The 21,742-nt window shown below is 37.3% G+C and overlaps 1 protein-coding gene across 17 annotated transcripts in view; it reads left to right on the top strand.

Moving 5' to 3' along the window:
• The first annotated feature begins 20 nt into the window (after window positions 1–20).
• The window catches only part of RPS6KB1 (ribosomal protein S6 kinase B1), a 37,493-nt gene continuing 15,771 nt past the window's right edge, over window positions 21–21,742 (top strand). For 12 of the 17 annotated variants that reach the window (XR_004972794.1, XR_004972793.1, XR_004972797.1 and 9 more), the window contains exons 1-5: window positions 21–197; window positions 12,767–12,816; window positions 13,777–13,897; window positions 15,219–15,287; window positions 20,138–20,285. Coding sequence is in view for 12 of the 17 variants with exons in the window: in XM_036340174.1 (XP_036196067.1) it covers window positions 57–197; window positions 12,767–12,816; window positions 13,777–13,897; window positions 15,219–15,287; window positions 20,138–20,285 (529 nt within the window). In the remaining 5 variants the exon portion in view is untranslated. Of the gene's footprint in view, window positions 198–672; window positions 794–11,833; window positions 11,910–12,766; window positions 12,817–13,776; window positions 13,898–15,218; window positions 15,288–20,137; window positions 20,286–21,742 lie in introns of those variants that run through there. The other 5 variants (XM_036340178.1, XM_036340180.1, XM_036340177.1 and 2 more) reach the window with 5 other exon arrangements.

Consider the following 21,742-nt stretch of genomic DNA (forward strand, 5'->3'; position numbering starts at 1 on the left):
CTCAAGCAGCCAGTGATGGCGGCAGCGGCAGTGGTGTCTGTGGCGAGTCCGGGCCCATGAGGCGACGACGGAGGCGGGACGGCTTCTACCCAGCGCCGGACTTCCGAGACAGGGAAGCTGAGGACATGGCAGGAGTGTTTGACATAGACCTGGACCAGCCAGAGGACGCGGGCTCTGAGGATGAGCTGGAGGAGGGGGTGAGGCCCGTGGTCCCGGGGGGCCGGCGGTGACAGGGCCGGGGCGGCGGGGCGGGCCCGGGAAGCCTGGCGCGTCCGAGAGCGCGGAGACCCAGGGGGTGCGTAGTCTCCCGGACCAGCTGAAGCGCCGCGCGGCCCGAGACAGGGGAGCGGGCGGGGCGGACCTGGCCCGAGGTGAGAGGCCGCGGCGGGGCTCGCAGGTGCAGGTCGCGTCCCTCGCCCCAGAGCAGCGCAGCCCGGAGCCGTCAGTGCAGGGACCGAGGACGGGCGCGCGGTCGATCCCTCCGGCTGACCTGAGTGTGGCGGGGCGCGAGTGGCGTGGCGCGTGTTGGGGGGAGGGGGACGGCGCTTGCTGGGTGTCCCCTAAGTGCAGGTGAAGTGCGGAAGGGTTTCCCTTCGAGTGTAAGATTTCGAGTGTTCCATCGTCAGACCTCCCACAACCACCTCTCTTCTCGGCCTGTCGCTTCTCTCCTAGGAAGCGCTCAGCTGTTAGAAGTGACAGCTGAAAACTTCTGTCGGGAGTAGCGCTGCCGCTGCTGTTACAGCCACCAGGAGTTTTATTTCGGGAGCAAGGGGGCTCTGCTGCATCTTCCAGGGTTGGTTTGTTTGCTCTTTTTTTTTAAAAAAACAAAACAAAACAAAACAAAACTCCTTCCGTGTGACTTTTTTTTTTTATATATATATAAAGCATTTGTAACAACACACGGCATTTATAACTTACTTTTCCCCCAGTTGAAGATGTCTATATTTTTTCAAAATACTTTATGTAATTTTGGGGTGGAAAAAAACCCAGCGTTGACAGCTGTGATTTGGCTTGCCAAAAATAAATTGCTTGAACCGAGACTTGTGAATGGTGGTGTGAGGGCTTTCCTTGCTGTAATCTAGGGTGTTAAAAATGAAGAATTGCCTTTCCTAATGCATAGCTTGGTTTTACCTTTGCTGGATTAATAGTTTGTTATTGTTTGTGGAATATCATTCTTTTTTCAAGATAAATTTATTGAAAAATCACAAATTACACCTTAAGTTAAAAAAAATGGTGGTGTAAATCACTGATTCTGGGCAGATCCTTATGGTAATTTAGAGTCTAAATTCCGTTGTCTAGATGAGTACATGTCAGAAGTTTGCTCTAACTACATAAGGGGGTTTCCCTTTCTTTTGTTCATCTAATTTTTTCCTTCTGGCAAGTTGTGCCCTGCTTATTGACAAAAGATTGAAATGCTTATATATCTATATATCTATATCTATATCTAGATATAGATATATAGATATATATATAGAAATTTGAAAACTTTAAGAAACTAAAATAATACTGTTCATAATCAAATGAGTCTAAATCAAAATTACTTTGGAAGGTGGATATTGAGATGTGTACTTTTTAATATGTTTGCATATGTAATTCCAGTTAGCCTTTTAATGGAGCATTTGATACACTAAATAACTTGAAGCAAAATGGGATTACTTTCATTACATGTAGCATACTCTTGTCAGTTATTTTGACAGTGGCTTTGGGGTAGGGATGAAAACTCGATAGGAAGGATGCTTTATAAAATCTGATAGAATTTCTAGACCATTGGTTTATCCCAGAAGTTAAAGGAGGTAGCAGTAAAATACTGTATGAAGATACCGGTTATGACCTGGAACCTCGCTGGGTTTGGCCTACTCCTGGACATTTGTTCTGTTGGGTACAAGCACATAGGATTTTGAGAGTGTGTGGAAGGGAGGCCTGAGAAATTGGTAGAAATAGGAAAGAAAGAAATGTGGCCACTGCCCTGGGGTGAACTTTGGGGGAAAAAGCAAAGGTAATTAGAGAGGATTTTGAGGAAGAGCTTTCAGCAAAATAGTATATCTTACTTAGCAATGCTTTTGGAATTGAAACTTTTTCTTTTGGATGTATTTTTAAAAAATATATATTTTTAGTTATTTCAGAGAGGAAGGTAGAGGGAAAGAGAGATAGAAGCATCAATGATGAGAGAGAATCATTGATACGCTGCCTCCTGCACGACCTCTACTGGGGATTGAGCCCATAACCCGGGCATGTGCCCTTGACCTGGGACCTTTCAGTCTGCAGGTTCATGCTCTATCCACTGAGCCAAACTGGCTAAGGCTTGAGTGTATTATTTTAAGAGGTGCTTCAAGGCAGAAAGCCAAAAACAGTTACAGTGGGATTGGGTTAGCCACTCAAGGAGATTCAGTGATATGCAGGTTCTTCCAAAATAAAATTTAAATTTTCTGAAAAATGAGAGTCTATATTTTTTAGAAAATCAGGCTACTGTGAGTTTATAATAATATAGTTAATATTCTGGCTATTTGTAAATTTATAACCTTTAGTTTAGTACACAAACTTTTTAAACATTGGTGCATATCAAAGTAGCCTCAGTAAGGAAACTGAGGCATAGGCCAAAGAGATGATTGGCCAAAACCATGTAGATAACTAGTAGTAGTGTTTTTTGACTCAATTCAGCAAGCTTCACTACACAGGTTCTTCATTGCATATACTAATCTTGTTCATAAAGTACCTCTTTGTGGTGTGTCAAATCCTTCCAGCCATGCCACTGACTATGTGACCTAGAAGAAATTGTTTAAGGCCTGTGGTACTTTTTTTCACTGTAAATGAGGATTGTGTGAGATAAAGTCTTTAAAGTACTTATAACATATTGGCATATTAAGCAATTAGATAATTTATGGAAATATAGTAGCTCGTCAGTGTTACCCATTGCCAAGGAACCAATCATTCAAGTTTACCCTCATCTGTGCCTAGAGACTTAATAATAAATGCAGTTACACAAGAGGCTGCATTTTGGGGGCTGTAATATCTTTTTCTAAAAAATTAAATCATTGGTCCTATTTAGAGATACATTTTTAGATGTATTACACTGAATGAATCTGTATTAGTAAATATATATATTCTTCAGTAACTAAAAGATGAGGAGAGTAATTTAATATAGTTATAGATAAAGTTGGATGTCTGCTACCTAACTAAAAAAAGACCCTGATTGATTACCTCAGAGGACTATTACAAAACCAATGGATAAGAGTTGTTGTTGTTGTTGTTTGGGGGGGAGGGGTTATTTTGTTTGTTTGTGTTTGTTGTTGTTTTTTTTGGCTGATGATAGTATAATTTGGGAACAGTGAGTTGAAACTAAGGGAAAGTTTTCCTAGAGATATTTTTTCCTCCCTCCTTTAGAGATTTTCATTAGATTATGAAAATGTTGGAAACCTTTGCTTTCTGTGGAGACACAAAGTTGAAATAGTAATAGAAAATTATAATGCAATATTTAAAGTCTGCAATTTTTACTCTAATTCAAAAATGAATTAGTCACAGATCTTACTACATGAGTTTCAGATTGAGATATCAGATTTTTACTGAGCAAAAAGTTTAAAATTTTTTAGTGCTTTGAAAAACAAAGTGCTATATAGATAGTATGCATTCAAATATTCATGATTATGAAAATTTATAGGAAAAACAGCTCATTATCAATATTTAATCTTGCATTATAGTAGATATTTACCATAAAGTATTTATATATATGTTTTTAAATCAATTTATTGGGGTGACATTAGTCAATAAAGCCATACAGGTTTCAAGTATACAACCCTATAACACATCATCTGCATACTGCAGCATGCACTCACCACCCCAAGTCAAATCTCTTTCCCCTACTATTTATCACGCCTTTGCCCTCTTCCACCTTCCCTCACCCGCCTTTCCCTCTGGCAATCACCATACTGTTATCCTGTCTGTTGTTTTTCTGTTGTTTTGCTTAATCCCTCACCTTTTTCACTCAGCCCCGCAACCACTTTCCGCACTGACAGCTGTCAGTCTGTTCTCTGTATCTATGTTTCTATTTTGTTTGTTAGTTTATTTTGTTCATTAGATTCCACATATAAGTGAAATCATATTGTATTTGTCTTTCTCTGGCTTATTTCACTTAGCATAATACTCTCCAGGTCCATCCATGCTGTCACAAAAGGTAAGGTTTCCTTTTTTATAGCCCAGTGGTATTCCATTGTATATATGTACCACAGCTTTTTTATCTACTCATCTACTGATAGGCACTTGGGCTGCTTCCAAATCTTGGCTGTTGTAAATAACGCTGCAGTGAACATAGGGATGCGTATATTCTTTTGAATTGGTATTTTGATATATTCCCAGAAGTGGAATCACTGGGTCATTTTTAATTTTTGAGGAAACTCCATACTGCTTTCCACAATGGTTGCATTGATGTGCATACCCACGAGCCGTGCACAAGGGTTCCCTTTTCTCCACATCCTCACTAACAATTGTTTGTTGATTTATTGGTAATAGCCATTCTGACAGATTTGAGCTGTGGTTTTAATTTACATTTCTCTGATGATTAGAGACATTGAGCATCTTTTTATATGTCTATTGACCATCTGTATGTCCTTTTTGGAGAACTATCTACTTAGGTCCTTTGCCCATTTTTTAATTGAAGTGTTTATTTTCTTGGTGTTGAGTTTTGTAAGTTCTTTGTAAAATTTGAATATTAACCCCTAACCAGATGTATCATTATGAATATGTTCTCCCATTCAGTGGGTTGTCTTTTCATTTGTTGATGGTTTCCTTTGCTGTGCCAAAGCTTTTTAGTTTGATGTAGTCCCATTTCTTTTGTTTCCTTTGCCTGAGGGGATAGATCAGAAAATGACATACTACAAGAAATGCCCGAGATTTTACTGCCTATGTTTTCTTCTAGGATTTACCCAAAAGCATTTTAAAATTTATTTATTGATTGAAGAGAGAGAGGGAGATTTGTTGTTTCACTTATTTATGCATCCATTGGTTGACTCTTAAATGTGCCCTGACGGGAGATTGAACCTGCTACCTTGGCATACTGGAACGACGCTCCAACCAACTGAGCTACCTGGCCAGGACCCATTTTTAAATAGCCCAAGATTCTGGGTAAAGCTTAACCCTTTTTCCCAATTCATCTGAATTACTAAATGTTATTTGTAAGGAGATATCTGTGAACAGCCAAGCAAGTAGATAAATGATTTAATGAATATTTGGATTAAGAATATTTTACTGATTTTATAACAATTTACTTAAATTTTTGTAAACTGCTCTTTTTCATTGGGACTTGAAGGATATTGAATTTATATGCAAATTTAATTTAAAACTACAAAGTTTTAATCACTTTGGTGGGCTAGTTTGAAATAGTGTATCTCGTATAGTACCTTAGATGCTCACGATTCTATTTTGTCAGTCATAGTAGCACACACAAAAAGCATTGATTGAATCAGAAAGCTTAAGGCAACAGAAAAAAAATATTTGAATAAAGAGATTCCTGTGAAAGAGAGTTGTCAGTATGTGTTATATAATGTTAGTTTGATGCTTCTGCTCCAGAAGGTAACGGTAGGAAGTTATAAGCACAGACGCAAGTGGTAATACAGGTCTGGCCAGCTCCGGAAATGAAACACAGCCACGGGGCATATATTTCTAAGTGGCTTCTAAGTCATGGTTCAGTGTTAACTACTTTGTGGTCTTTAATTTAGAATTAAGTAAAAACTAACATTAAAGAAAACATTATATAATCAGTTTTACTGTAGCTGAGAGAAATTAGTCTTTTGTCTTTAAAGTGATGCCATTATAGGTGATAATATGAAACTACAGAAACAAAAAAAAAACTTTTAGCCATAGCCAGCGCCTACCCCCACCCTCCCCGAAACTGTATTAACTTGAAACTGCAAGAATATTTTTTTCTTGGTATTGCCCCATCCATGTGCTTCAGTCTAATCATGAAACATACATCTTAGGTGTTAGATGTCATCTTGACTTGTTCACACCATGAGCGAGTTATGACTAAAAACTTGTGTTGTTTTGGGCATTTTGGCATTCATTGTGTAAAAATACTATCAGTTTTCTTTGTGTATCTTGACTGTGTATGGCAAGCATGTCAAACTCAAAGGCTAACACGGCCCAAATAAACAAGGTTTAAGTTTATGTGGGCCACAAAAAAACAAAAGTTTCAATTTTCATATAAACGTATGTTTATTTCAATACAGACATGCTGAATACAAAGGGCTGAAATAAATGAGTAATCGTTAACAAAATAATAGAACATTTTAATAAAAATTAATATTTTTTTCTTGAACATTAACTTACCAGACACTGAATAACTGTACAAATTAATAAGTGTAATGCAAATAAACCTATTTTTCTTTTTCTTTTTCTTTTTTTTAAATTAAATCTTTATTGTTCAGATTATTACAGTTGTTCCTCTTTTTACCCCCCCATAGCTCCCCTCCACCCAGTTCCCATCCCCCCCCCCGCCCTCACCCCCGTCCCCCCCCCCCCCCCCGTCCTCATCCATAGGTGCACGATTTTTGTCCAGTCTCTTCCCACATCCCCCTCACCCCTTTCCCCCCCAAGAATAGTCAGTCCACTCCCTTTCTATGCCCCTGATTCTATTATAATCACTGGTTTATTCTGTTCATCAGATTATTTATTCACTTGATTTTTAGATTCACTTGTTGATAGATGCATATTTGTTGTTCATAATTTGTATCTTTACCTTTTTCTTCCTCTTCCTCTTCTTAAAGGATACCTTTCAGCATTTCATATAATCCTGGTTTGGTGGTGATGAACTCCTTTAGCTTTTCCTTATCTGTGAAGCTCTTTATCTGACCTTCAATTCTGAATGATAGCTTTGCTGGATAAAGTAATCTTGGTTGTAGGTTCTTGGCATTCATCACTTTGAATATTTCTTGCCACTCCCTTCTGGCCTGCAAAGTTTCTGTTGAGAAATCAGCTGACAATCTTGTGGGTACTCCCTTGTAGGTAACTGACTGTCTTTCTCTTGCTGCTTTTAAGATTCTCTCTTTGTCTTTTGCTCTTGGCATCTTAATTATGATGTGTCTTGGTGTGGTCCTCTTTGGATTCCTTTTGTTTGGGGTTCTCTGCGCTTCCTGGACTTGTAAGTCTATTTCTTTCACCAGGTAGGGGAAGTTTTCTGCCATTATTTCTTCAAGTAGGTTTTCAATATCTTGTTCTCTCTTATCTTCTGGCACCCCTATAATTCTGATGTTGGTACGTTTGAAGCTGTCCCAGAGGCTCCTTACACTATCTTCGTATTTTTGAATTCTTTTTTTTTTTTAATATATTTTATTGATTTTCTACAGAGAAGAAGGGAGAGGGATAGAAAGTCAGAAACATCGATGAGAGAGATTGATCAGCTGCCTCCTGCACGCCCCCCAGTGGGGACGTGCCCGCAACCACGGTACATGCCCTTGACCGGAATCGAACCCGGGACCCTTGAGTCCGCAGGCCGACGCTCTATCCACTGAGCCAAACCGGTTCGGCGGATTCTTTTTTCATTTTGCTTTTCTGGTTGGGTGTTTTTTGTTTCTTCGTGTTTCAAATCTTTGACTTGATTCTTGCGATCCTCTAGTCTGCTGTTGGAACTCTGCATAATATCCTTTATTTCAGTCAGTGTATGCTTAATTTCTAGTTGGTCCTTTTTCATAACCTCGAGGGTCTCACTAAATTTCTTGAGGATCTCACTACATTTATCGGCGGTCTCATCAGACTTTTTGAGGGTCTTACTAAATTTATTGGCTGTTTCTAGAAAGTTCTTGAAAAACCTTAAAAGTGTGGTTTTGAACTCTATATCCAGTAGTTTGCTTTCCTCCATTTCTGTCATTTGTGTCCTGTTTCTTTGTCTCCACATTTTGGCTGATTCCCTGTGTTGATAGAGTGGCTTTGTGTGCTAGGTGTCCTATAGGGCCCAGTGGCTCAGCCTCCCCAATTACCTGAGGTGGACACTCTTGGTGCACCCCTTTGTGAGCTTTGTGCACAGTCTTGTTGTAGTTAAGCCTTGATTGTTGTAGGTATCACTGGGAAGAATTGACCTCCAGGCCAATTGGCTGTGAGAATCAGCTCTGTCTACGGTATGAGAACTTCTGTGCTGGAGACACCCTTATGGGGCAAGACTTGCTTCAGTGGGGCTTTGGTGCTCACTGAATCTGCCCCCTGAGTGTGTCTCTTATGGATCTGAGGAGTTGTAATCTGGATGGTCCCACTCTGACCACTGGGTACACTAGCACTTGGATCTCTAAGGAGGTGCTAATTTAGCCTCTGCCTGAGGCTACCCAGCAGGAGCTACGGAGAGATCTGCAGATTCCCCTTCCTTGTTTGGGGTTTGGAGGTGCCCAAATGAGGCCCAGCTGTGAAGCAATGCAAGCTGCTGTGGGGCCTTGGGCCTTCTCTTGGAAGTTCTGGGTCTCTCTGGCCCAGCTGCGATTTGTTAGGTAATTTTAGATTGCAAAGGGCCAGGTCATTCATATGCAAAAGCCTCTGCCTCAGCTTGGGTGGGGCGGGGTCTCAGGGGATCAACAGGGCAGAGCAAGCAGCTATGGCTGATCCTCAGCCCTGCCCTAAGGGGCCCTGCGACTCAGTGCCCCGGTAATTGCTGCAAGCACCTCTGAGAGAAAGCCGCCCTCGAGTTCTGAGTTCTGCCGCTGCCAAACCGTCCAGTCTCTCCCCGCGTGAGTCCGGGTCCCCAGAGACTTCCTGGAACTGGAGTTCAGAGCAGTCGGGGGCTTGTGACTCCCTCCCGATTCAAAAAGACAGCCACGTCCTGTCGCCAGCCCTTGCTGCGTGCGCCTCTGTACCTCTGCACTCCACCTCCGCAGCTCCTCTGAGTCTCAGTGTGCTTTTCTCTTTCCTTCTAGTTGTAGAATTTCCACTCAGCCAGCCTTCCTGTAGTTCTGGATGATGTCCGTTTTGTCTTTTAGTTGTATTTTTGAATTTGTTGTGGGAGGCAGCAATTTCCGGTGTTTACCTATGCCGCCATCTTGGTTTCTCAAACCTATTTTTCTTGTTCTCAGAAAGCGAAATATTTCCTGTTGTGCACACCAAACAAGTCAGTCTAGGACTAATGATGTGGCAATCGGCTAAAATATTCACTACTAACATTAGTGGAGAGAAATGGTGCACCTGCGCGTAAGGCGCATAAGGGAAATGAATGCAACACAATTATAGTAATCAGTCATTAGCGAACTTCGTAGTTCGTTATTAATAATTATGTATAACAGGATATTGAAAAATTAAGTTATGAAATTTTTATTAAAATGTTTCTTACATACTGTTATATTGGCTGGGCCGCAAAAATATTCAGTGTGGACCATGAGTTTAACATGCTTGGTGTACAGGTGCCTTTAAAGGGAGATGTGTTCACTTAAATAATTTTTGAATTATCCTAAAATTTTCAATTAAAACTTCTAATTATTTTTAAGTATTTTTAAAAATGATTTTCAGAGAAAGGAAGGGAGAGGGAGAGGGAGAGGGAGAAGAGAGACAGAGACACATCAATGAGAGAGAATCATTGATTGGCTGCCTCATGCATGCCCTCTACTGGAGATCAAGCCAGCAACCCAGGCATGTGCCCTGACTGGGAATTGAACCATGACCTCCTGGTTCATGGGTCAACGCCTAACCACTAAGCAACACAGGCTGGGCTAAAAACTTCTGATTTTATAGAGCCTATTTTTAATTAAACAATATCCTTTAGTGTAAATTGAAAGAATTCATAATCAGACTATATTCAAGGGTACTCATTTTAAAGCTATATTTTTGACATTAATATAACTGAATTTCTGCTGTCAAGTTTTTATTCTTACAATTCAGTTACTTTTAGTGTATTTATAGAGTTGTACAACCATCACCACAATTTAGTTTTAGAACATTTCTGTCACCCTAAACAGAAACTTTGGGCGTATTTACAGTCACTCCTCATTGCCACCCTTATTGTAAGGCAACCACTAGTCTACTTTCCATTTCTATAAATTTGCCTTTTCTATATATTCCACATAAATGGAATCATGCAATATTGACCTTTTGTGTCTGGCTTTTTTTTCATTTAACATGTTTTGAGGATCATCTATGTAGTAGCGTGTATCAGTACTTCACTCCTTTTTAGGCCAAATAGTATTCTGTTACATGGATCAACCACATTTTAGTTTTTAATTTTACCAATTGATGTTCATTTGAATTGTTTTCAAATTTTGGCTATTGTGAATAATGCTCCTGTGAACATTTGTGCCCAAGTCTTTGTGGAATATATATTTTCATTTCTCTTGAGTAGATAATTGGGGTAGTTCTGCTGGATCATATGGTAGCTCTATGTTTAATTTTTGAAGAAACTGCTTAACTGTTTTCCAAAGTGGTTGTATGATTTTACATACTTGCCAGCAGTGTATGAGGGTTCCAATTTATCTACATTTTTGCCATACTTGTTATTTTTTAAAAAATTTATCTTTATATTTTATAGTATTACATATTTCCTCCTCTTTCCCCCCATTGACCTCATCCACCCTGTACCCACCCTCCCCAAGTCCACCGCATATTGTCTGTGTCCATGGATTGTACATATATGCAAAGAAGTTCTTTGATTAATCTCTTCTTGTCCTCCCTCTCTACCCTTCCCTCTCACATTTGCCAGTCTATTCCACGCTTCCATGTCTCTGGATCTATTTTGTTCATCAGTTTATTTTGTTCATTAGATTCCACATATGAGTGAGAAGATATGATACTTGTCTTTCTCTGACTGGCTTATTTTGCTTAGCATAATATTTTTCTGTCTTTTTAATTAGTGGATATGAATTAGTACCTCAGTGTCGTTTAATGGTTGGCATTTTTATAATGGCTAATGATGTTGAACATCTTTTTATGTGCTTACTGGCCATTTTTATATCTTCTTTGGAGAAATACCTATTCAGATCCTAACCCAATTTAAAAAATTGCATTATCTGTTTTTTTAGTATTGAGTTGTGGAAGGTCTTTATATATTCTTATTCATTGGGGTGTTTTCTTTTTCTCACTCCCACCTCCCCCCGCCCCCCCGCTTAAAATGTGTTTTTATTGATGAGAGAGAGAGAGAGAGAGAGAGAGAGAGAGAGAGAGAGAGAGAAAGAAACATGGGTGTGAAAAACACCTACCGGTTGCCTCCTGCACTCCCCCTACTGAAGATTAGGACTGCAACCTGGGCATGTGCCCTGACCAGGAATCTGGTGACTCCTGCACAGGATGATGCTCAGCCAACTGAGCCATACCAGCCAGGGCTTCACTTTCTTGATAGTATCTTTTTGAAGTACAAGAGCTTTAAATTTTGAATAAGTATTTTATTTATTTTTTTCTTTAATTATTCATTCTTTTGGAGATGTGTCTTTAAGAAATCATTATCTACCCAAAGATCATGAAAATTAATTCCTCCTAGGTTTCTTCTAAGAATTTTATAGTTTCAGCTCTTACATTTAGGTCTGTGATCTATTTTGAGTTAATTTTGGTGTATCGTGTGGAATAAGGGTCAAAAGTAATTTTTGCTTGTGGTTATCCAATTGTCCCAGCATCATTTATTGAAAGATTGCTTTTTTCCCCATTGAATTTTCTTGGCATCTCTGTAAAAAATCAGTTGACCATGAATGTAGGGATTTATTTCTGGGCTCTCAGTTCTATTTAATTGATCTGTATGTCTGTGATATGCCAGTACCATATTGTCTTGATTGCTGCTGCTTTGTAGTACATTTTGAAATCAGGAAGTGTCAGTCCTCCAACTTTGTTTTCCTTTTTCAAAATTGTTTTGCCCGTTTTGGTTACCTTGCTTTTTTTGTGTGCATTTCAGGATCAGCTTGTCAATTTCTGCAAGAAAGGAACCTAGGATTTGGATAAGATTGAGTTGAATCCATAGGTCAATTTGGGTATTATTGCCATCTTAACAATATTAAGCCATCTGATCCGTGAACATGGAATGTCTTTTGATTTAAGTCTTTTTAAAATTTCTTTCAGTAATATTTTATAGTTATGCAGTGTACAAATCTTATACTTATTTTGTTAAATTTTAAATACTTTATTCTTTTGATGCTATTGTGAATGGAGGTACCTTAATTTTATTTTTGAATCATTCATTGCTAGTGTATAGAAGGTTAATTAAATTTTGCATTTATTTATACCATTATCAGAATAAATGTTTGGCAACCATGACTCCTAAAAATTTGAGAGTGTTTAATTATTTTGATTTGATCAGCCACATTGTACACTGCAGTATCTTCAACTGGCTGTGGTTACCTTAGGCTTAGTTAGGTTGTAATTACAGAGGTATTATCTCATAGAATTATCTTAGTCTTGAGTATCAGAATAGCACTTTGTATAAAATATTGGATTTAGTAACTTAGAATGGAAGGAAGAGGGAGAGAGAGATAGAAACATCAGTCATGTGAGAGAATCATTGATCTGCTGCCTCCTGCATGCCACCCACTTGGGATCAAGCCTGCAACCCTGGCATGTGCCCTTGACTGGAATTGAATCCGGGACCGTTCATGTACTTTATTTTGTCTATCATTTGCCATTAAAGTTTAGAGAATTTTATGTAAATAAGTAGGTAAGTGAGCAATTTATTAAGCCACCCTAATCTTGACCACATTTGCCATTACAGTATAGAGAATTTTTAGTCAGGTTTATTTAATTTATTCTCCTTTAGTAATGGGGTGAAGCATTACATGTTTTTATTTTATGTGTATGAGATGATTTATCTTTAAAACTTTAACATATTTTTCAGGGTCAGTTAAATGAAAGCATGGACCATGGGGGAGTTGGACCATATGAACTGTAAGTTTATATCAAAATATTTCATTGTTCTGTCTTTCTTACAAGTAGGTTTATCAGCTCTAGTTCATAGCCATCATGTGATTCCAGTGAACTGTTCTTAAATATCTAGTCATATATATATAGACTTAGTTTATTGAGTTTGGCATTAGTATTGTAACATATCCAGGGTTTTGAGATTATGTATGGATTTTGAGAAAAAGATAATCATTCAGATTCAGTGTATATTGAATGTGAGTCTGAGTTTAATATAGAGAAACACCTTTTCTTACTGAAAAATAAAATTATGAGAAATGCCACCAAAAGTCAAATGGTTCTTGTTTTGCTTGTAATACACCATTCAAACTAGATTTGTGCAATCTAAAGTCTTTTTAGACACGCTCCATTAGGGGAGTGGCATGGTGGTTAATCTGCTCTGTACCCTAACCCTTGGGTTGAGGGGAAACTGAGGAGTCTTTAAGTCATGTTCATAGCAGATATGGAAAGATGTGTAGCTATAGTGTATTAGCAAGAATTTATGTAGCCTAAAGACTTGAACTAATTGTTATTTTTAGAAAGTTCTCAGGTTTTCTGCTGAAGCTGCCAATTGAGGTTGGATAATGCCTGACCTTAATAGACATTTTGAATGAACTAAATTTGAATAACTGGAAGACTTTTTTCTTTTGTCAGTTTGATAAACTTGTTCTAATTTATCTTAGTTTGGGGGTACTTGATGCTTGTGAAAATACTTGCCAGCACATTTTGTAAACAAGCAGATAACTAAGCAATTTATCAAGCCACCCTAATCTTGACCTACCATGTCTTTGAATCATGTTTATTTAGAACACAGATACTAAATTTACTATCATATATTTTTCCCTTTTACTAAATTGGGTTACATTTCTCTTTCTCCTCTTTCTAACAATATGCTGAAAGTAACTTAACTTTTTGCAAATTTTCTTTTGGTTTTGCTTTTCTCCCCAGTGGCATGGAACATTGTGAGAAATTTGAAATCTCAGAAACTAGTGTGAACAGAGGGCCAGAAAAAATCAGACCAGAATGTTTTGAGCTACTTCGGGTACTTGGTAAAGGGGGCTATGGAAAGGTAGGAAGTGTTTTTGAAATGAGAGGTGTTGTCTGTCTTGGGTTGATTTTTTTATACCCTCTTTTCAGCAGTCCTCTTCAGTCTTTGTTTGCTAGCTATCAACAAAGGATATAATCACTTAACCCTGTATGATTTGAGGGATGTACAGTAGTTTTCCTACCAACACACATGTAAAAGCATGGCACGTAATTGAAATAGACAACTATGCCAAGCAAAATCTGTGAGAGGATTCATTTCTTCCTTTGGTTTTAAATGGTGCTCTGTAGGTATTCTCTTGAAAAATAAACAAATCACTCCTTACTTTCAAGAGGCCTTGGTACAATATCTGTTACTGTTGTCTGTTAATCTGAATTGGTTTTCTTATAGTATCTGCCAAGGGCCATGTGGATATTTATAACACCATTTGTGGGCCATACAAAATTATCAACTTAAAATTATCCTGCTATTTTTGGCCAAACATTTAATTAACTCATCCCTGATGCCTTGGCAGGGCCAGATCATCTATGGTCTGTAGGCTGGATGGTCCTGATCTAGAGCAAGAGTTAGAGAAGTTGAAGTATATAAGAAGGGAGAAGAAAAATGAACAGAACTTCTTAGGTTTTGCTCAAGGCTTTCTAATTTAAGACCTCATCTTTTTGTGTTCTGCCCAAGGCAGTTTATACCTAGCCATTCTCTATCAAAGCTTGAGAACTAATTATGCTATTGTGTTGAGTTAATTTTTGCAAAGCATGACTTTGTATATTATATTCTTAGGTTTAAGGACACATTCTAATATGTTCTAATCATCTTGAATAAGTAACGCATGCACTTTGAATCTCACATATTTTAGCTGTTGCATGAAAATGTTTTACAGCTAGCTATTTTAAGGGATAGGCAAACAGTAATTCCTGTCAACTATTATTAAATAGTTTTATGTGAAGCAAGAGCAGTGACATTCTTGGAAGAACTTTATGAAATATTTTATAATTTTTTAAGTTTGGTATTATGCTTGTGGGAACCCTGATTATAGCTTTTTAAGCAAACTTGTATTTTATGTATAAACATGGAGGGCTCATCATTAGGTGATCATTGCCCAACTTTGCCACCAGATGTCAGCAGACCAAATAGGAAGGTCCCATGTTGTGGAACAGATTTCACTACTAAATCTTTAATATAGTCTGCTCTTTTAGCACCTCCTTTTTGCACAGACCTTCTTGATACTAGTTTTTATAAGGATATAAACTACTGTATCATTTTTTTTTCTTATAAATGGGAATTAAGGAAATGTGGCTAGCATAGTTTAGCCTTTAATAACACCCAAACACTTTTATTTTTTATACAGGTTTTTCAAGTACGAAAAGTCACAGGAGCAAATACTGGAAAAATATTTGCCATGAAGGTGCTTAAAAAGGTGATACCTTCCCTCCTCTTTCCCCCAGACTATATTCTTAATTACTATAAAATCCACATTTTGGTCTAAAATTCTCAGTCAGTAAATATTTCTTACACAATTTTAAGTCCTCTTAGAATGTGAGATATGTTTGATTATTATTATAACTATTTTCTTTCTATTTGGTGAGGGTAGAAAGGAGAGCTCTTTCAATTCTCCTCTGAAGTAACTCTTTTATCTCTTTGTTCTGGTCTCCATATTTCTAAGTAATTTAGCATATCCTGTTATCACTTAATGCATCCATTTTAGAATTATGTATAGTACAGACTTCCTGTTTTACTCTTTTTTTTTTTAACCCCATCCTCCCTTTGCCCTGCCCTCTCATTTTGCTTCACTTTCATTGAATCTACTATTGTATTCTCATACCTTTCAACAACTCTGTAAAACATCTTTGAGACCAATATTCTGTGGTCACGCTTATTAGATAATCTATCACTTTTAGGCATAATTGTCATTATTGGACTTTTCCTTTACCATAATTCTTGGAATTCTCTTGACTCCTTCAGTGTTGGATTCTTTGTTTCCTGGGTCCTATATCTTCCAATATCAGTGTCTGTAGATCCATTGGTATGGATCAGTTGGTACTGAGAAAGATCCTCTATTTTTTCGTCTACAAAAAGCATTCTGGAACTAGATGAGAGAGAGGAGATGGAGATCTCACTTTTCCACACTAAGACTTGCACTGAAGTAATTTTTACTTTAGCACTCCAGTCTTACTGACCCTTCACTCTATTTTTTTCTGGAAAGTACACCTCTGAGTGAGTAGTTTCCTGGCTGGTTAGTGTGGGGATGGGAACCTTGTTGGTGTATCTCTTCCTTACACAGACTTTCAGATAATCTCCCTGTTTTTAGTCCTCCACCTTCTGCCTGCTGCAGTCTTGGATGACTGATTTTTCCCCCCCTTTCTTTTTATTTTTGCCTCTAATTTTTGAACCCTGCTAGGTTTCTGTTGATGGAATGAACTTATTTTGAGTTATTCCTCTTTGGCAGGCATTTAGGTTTGATATACTCTACAAATCATGTACTATTGCTTTATTCCCTATCTGCCTTTTTTTGAGGTGTAGAGTTACTTATGTTTCCTAGTTCTATTGAAGAGGGATTATGTGTGTTTCATTTCTTGTTCTTTTTGTTTGGGATTAATGTCTGAAAAGATCACACTGCCTTAAAACAAGGGTTAGTAGAAAACTATTTAAAGATAATTAAAATTATTTTTTGAAAAAAGTATAGTTTTTTATTGTTTTTTTAATTGATTTCAGAGAAGAAGGGAGAGGGAGAGAGATAGAAACATCAATGATGAGAGATACACATTAATTGGTTGTCTCCTACAAGGGCCGGGGATCAAGCCTGCAACCGAGATATGTGCCCTTGACTGGAATCGAACCTCTACCTTTCAGTTTGCGGGCCAATGCTCTATCCACTGAGCAAAACTGGCCAGGGCAATTACAGTGTTTTTAATGCTTTGGTTTCTACCTTCTTGATTTTCACTTAAGGTATAAATAACTTCTTAACTTAAAAGCTGAGGAACATACTATGGCCACATAGTATTGGTGATTTTTTTAAAGAAGCAATTTAGGTATTCTAAACATCAGTTTCTATATTAGCAAGTCAGGATTAATCTGCTGTCTGGCTTTCCCATTGAAATAATTTGAGATTAATGATTTTTTAAAAATCTGTAAACCATATTAGGTGTAGAATTAAAGACAGTATAATAATACTTGTTCTAGGAATGTTAAAAGAAATCCTGGTCAAAATTCTTAGAGTAATTCATTCCTTTTGACATGTTGCTTATTCATGCCTGGTAATCAGGGATGACCATAATTAGTCATAATTATATCTTGAGTGAGGTATGTTTCTGGCACTGGTATCTGTAATGAAAGGAAGAGGTGGTTTTTTCCCCCACTGTAGGTGGGTGGGTGTGGTGTATTGGGAAATCCATAGACTTAATTACTGCTAAATGTCAGGCTTCCTTTTTGGGCCCAGGCATCTAAGACAGCTTGCTTGCCTCTCCTTTCACTTAGCTACCACTCCTTCCCACTTTCAGGGTTTTCCTTTCCCCAACCCTAGCTAGAGAACCAGATACTGTCCCAGTCTTTTCTTGGTGTGCATGAAAGCTCACAGGAAAAATAATGTAAGAGAAGAGGTTGCTAGGGTTAAGCCCAGGGTTTTAATTCCTAAATCTCTAGGTAAGATGACTTTGAGTTTCTTCCTTCTGATTTTTGTTTGTTTTTATTAATTCTTACCCGAGGATATTGAATTTATTGGGATGACATTGGTTAATTGTTTTAAATCATGGCTTCATATTAATATCCCTAATTCCAGTCCAATTTCATAGGGTTCTTCTGCCCTCAGTCCATATTTACATTTCCATTTTTCCATTGTGAGATGCCTAATGGTATTAATAAATTTACTCATTTACTCAGTTGCATGATATACACAAATAGTTTGAGAATACCAATACTACTAACAACTACAAACCCACTAAATGTGGTTTAAGATTTCTTAAGTACAGCATTGGAACTATATAATAAATAATATTGTGATAACTATGTTAATCAGCTTAACAATAATCCACAACCTTTGGACCAACTGTAATAACTATGTATGATGCCAGGTGGGTACTGGAAATATCAAGAGGAATACTTTGTAAAGGATGATTATCTAACCACTATGCTATACACTTGAAAGTAATGCAAAATAATATTGAATGTAAACTGTAATTGAAAAAGAAAAAAAAGATTTCTTTGCAATTTTTGTTATGCTATACACACACACACACACACACACACACATCACTTAAATACCTTTTTATCTACTGTGGTAAGCTTTTTTTTTCCCTTGTCAAAACAAGGCCACCAAAAATTAGGTTGCCTTCCTAAAAAAATGGGAAAGAGAGAAGATGTGATAAGCTTTTTAATGTAACATTTGATTAAGTATATGTATTTCTGTTGTATTCACTTTTACTTCCCTTCCTGATTCTTGTTGATTTAATTTTATTTTTGGAATGTATAAAACATTAACATGGTTCAGAATTCATAATCTCCATTTTATAATCATAGTAATATTTGATTTAGGTCAGAAAAAAAATGAATGAGAAAACCATTAAGGCATTACTCACAAGGCATATCTCATTTCCTTTCCTACCTTTCTACTGTCATTAGCTTTGGTTTATCTTAGTTATGTTTTATAATTGCAGGTATAAGCATATATATATTTTTCTTACTAAAGGCCTGGTGCACGAAATTTGTGCACTCATGGGGGGGGGTGTCCTTCATCCCGGCCTGCGCCCTCTCACAGTCCAGGAGCCCTTGGGGGATGTCCAACTGATGGCTTAGGCCCGCTTCCCGTGGGGAGCAGGCCTAAGCCATCAGTCGGACATCCTTAGTGCTGCCGCAGAGGTGGAAGAGGCTGTGTTGAGCATCTGCCCCCTGGTGGTCAGTGTGTGTCATAAAGATCGGTCATTTGGCTGTTTGGTTGATTTGCATATTAGCCTTTTATTATATAGGATTTCCCCTTTCTTAAACAGAATGGTAGCATACAATGTAAACTGTCATGCCATATATGCTCTTTTGCATCTTGCTTTCATAGAGATGTTTCCATTCTTTGTATAGCTTTTTTACACAATGTGTAACTAGTCCATAGGTTTTCAGCCAATATTTTATGCATGGGCTTTTGGGTTGTTTCTAATGTTTCATTTTTACAAATAATATTGCAACTAATAACCTTCTGTACATGCATTTTCATGTTGCTGGAGGTGCACCAGAACTTAGTCCTAGAACTTAGACTTAACATGTCCAAAACAATGCATTATTTTTCCTCAAAACTTTTTTCTTCCCTTCCATTCTCCATTATTAAATGACACCATTATCTATCCTATTACTTAAATAGAAACCACGATACCATGATTTCTTCTCAAGCTAGATAGTCAGCAAATGCTAATTATGTATCTTTACCCTTTCTTTTTTTAATTTTTACCTTTCGTTTTCTTAGTTACAGGTCTGAGTTCTTGCTTAGTTTACTGTACTGGCCTCCTAACAGCTCTCATTTCATTTCTCCTGTAGAACTCAACATTGTTACTAGAACTGTCTTTCTGAAAGGCAAGTGCTTTTCATTTCCCTTACCTTAACATTTCTCCTCTGCCTCTAAGATAAGATTCAAGTGTGTTTGCTTAGATGCCCAGGCCTTCTATTTCCTGGCCTCCGCCTCCATCTTCCACCTAATCTCTAACCACTTCTAACCATACTGAACTACTTATAGAGTTGCTAGACACATCTTGTCCTGTCAAGCCTCTTTTGCACTGGGAATGCTTTTTTATATCCTCCACATTTTGTCTTAGTAATTTTTCATGATACAGCTTAGGTACTACCACCTCAAGGAAGACTTCTTGCCAGGTCAGGTGCAATTTCCCTGTTGACCCATAGCACCTTATGCTTACTTCCATTGACTTTCTCTCTCCCCTGAGACTTTGGGCTCCTGTGAGCTAGAGACTCCTTCTGTTAGTTCTGCTTTCTTATTACAGAGCCTGGAGCATAGTAGACATTCAACAGTTAATGAATATATGAATAAGCTTAATCTTTTTACATTTTTTAAAAAGTATCTGTAGGTTTGCATTTACATGTTCACTTCAAAAAATCCAAACAGTGCAGATATATATATAAGAAGTACATGTCTTCTATTTACATCTATCTCAATTTCTAGTGGTAACTACAATTAATAGTTTAATATTGGCAAGAAAAGCACAAATTAGATTTTCCATTTACTGTAGAATCAAGTGTCTACTGTTTTGTTCTTATAGATCATCTCTTTTCCTTTAGGCAATGATAGTAAGAAATGCTAAAGATACAGCTCATACAAAAGCAGAACGGAATATTCTGGAGGAAGTAAAGCATCCCTTCATTGTGGATTTAATTTATGCCTTTCAGACTGGTGGAAAACTCTACCTCATCCTTGAGTATCTCAGCGGTCAGTACACGCAGTTTGGTGTAATTAATTGCATTTGCTCCAGAAACTGGGTCAAAACATCATTTTTCAATGGAAAAAATGCTTTTTCCCAATGTGATCAAATAGCTCTTAAGATTGATGAATACATTGACATAAGGAATTCAAATGTGACCAGGTGTTTCTTTTTGCAGACAAATATGAAGGAAACTTTAAAGAATAAGTTTTTTTCCTCCCATCTGTAAAATTTTATCTTAATTCCTTTGTAACTAGTTACTTAACAAAATAACAAATACGTAATTGATAGTGCCATCAAATTGATTGGGTAAGATACTATAATTGGATAAGATACTATTATAACTCAAATAAATCATTAAAGTATTTCTTTCTAAACTGAAGTGGAAAACTCACTGACAGTATTGATTAAGATATTGAGTATTTTTGGAAATTTGTCTTAAAACAAAAATATTTTGGGTTAATGTAGCCTTATTGATAAATTATGCATTTAGATTAGAAATTATCCACATTTTCCAGGGTTTACCACCTCCTAGAAACTACTTGCTCCACGTATCATTTCTAGATCACAGCAAACAAATACACTTGAGTTTTCTAAAAAATAGAGATTTCCCAGTAGCATGTGACATGGAACAGAAAGCTGCAGAATTTAGTAACTTTTTTGTGACATTTGCCAGTTTTCTCTTGTAACTTAATTTTGACATAATTTCATATTTACACAAAAATTTGCAAGAATAGTACATTTCCCACATACCCTTCACCTAAATTCCCCAAGTGTTATCATTTTACCACAATGTTTTGTTTCATCCGTGTCTTTCTCTTTCTCTCTATGTATATGTATATATGTGTGTGTATATATGTGTATATACATACATGAATACATATATACATAGTTCTTTTCTGAACTATTTAAGAGAGTGTTGTAGACATGATTTCCCTTTGCCGCTAAATACTTTATATTTTCTAAAATCAATAATAGTATCTTACATAACTATACTAAAATTATTAAAAATAGGAAATTAACATTGATACAGTAATATCTCAGTTTTCTCTAATCTGGAACAGTTCCTCAGTCTTTCTTTGTCTCTCATGACCTTGACATTTTTGACAAGTACAGGCCAGTTATTCTGTAGACTCCATCAATTTGTGCTTACCTGATGTTTCCTCAGGATTAGTTTCAGGTTATGCATTTTTGGGAGGACCATCCAAGTGACATTGTTTCCTTCTTCATGTATCAGATCAGGAGGGAGGTACATGATATATATATTTTTGTCCCATTACTGTTGATGTTAACTTTGATCACATGTATAAGGTGGTGTCCGCCAGTTTTTATCCTGGTGAGGTTTTCCCTTTGTATTTAATAAGTATCATGAGAAGATATTTTGAGGTTACTTAAATATCTTGTCTCTCATCAAACTTTTCACATATGGTTTTAGCATCCATTGATTCTTGCCTAAAACAATTAA

The sequence above is a fragment of the Myotis myotis genome, unplaced genomic scaffold (genome assembly GCF_014108235.1).
Source record: "Myotis myotis isolate mMyoMyo1 unplaced genomic scaffold, mMyoMyo1.p scaffold_m19_p_17, whole genome shotgun sequence".
Taxonomy (NCBI): Eukaryota; Metazoa; Chordata; class Mammalia; order Chiroptera; family Vespertilionidae; genus Myotis; species Myotis myotis.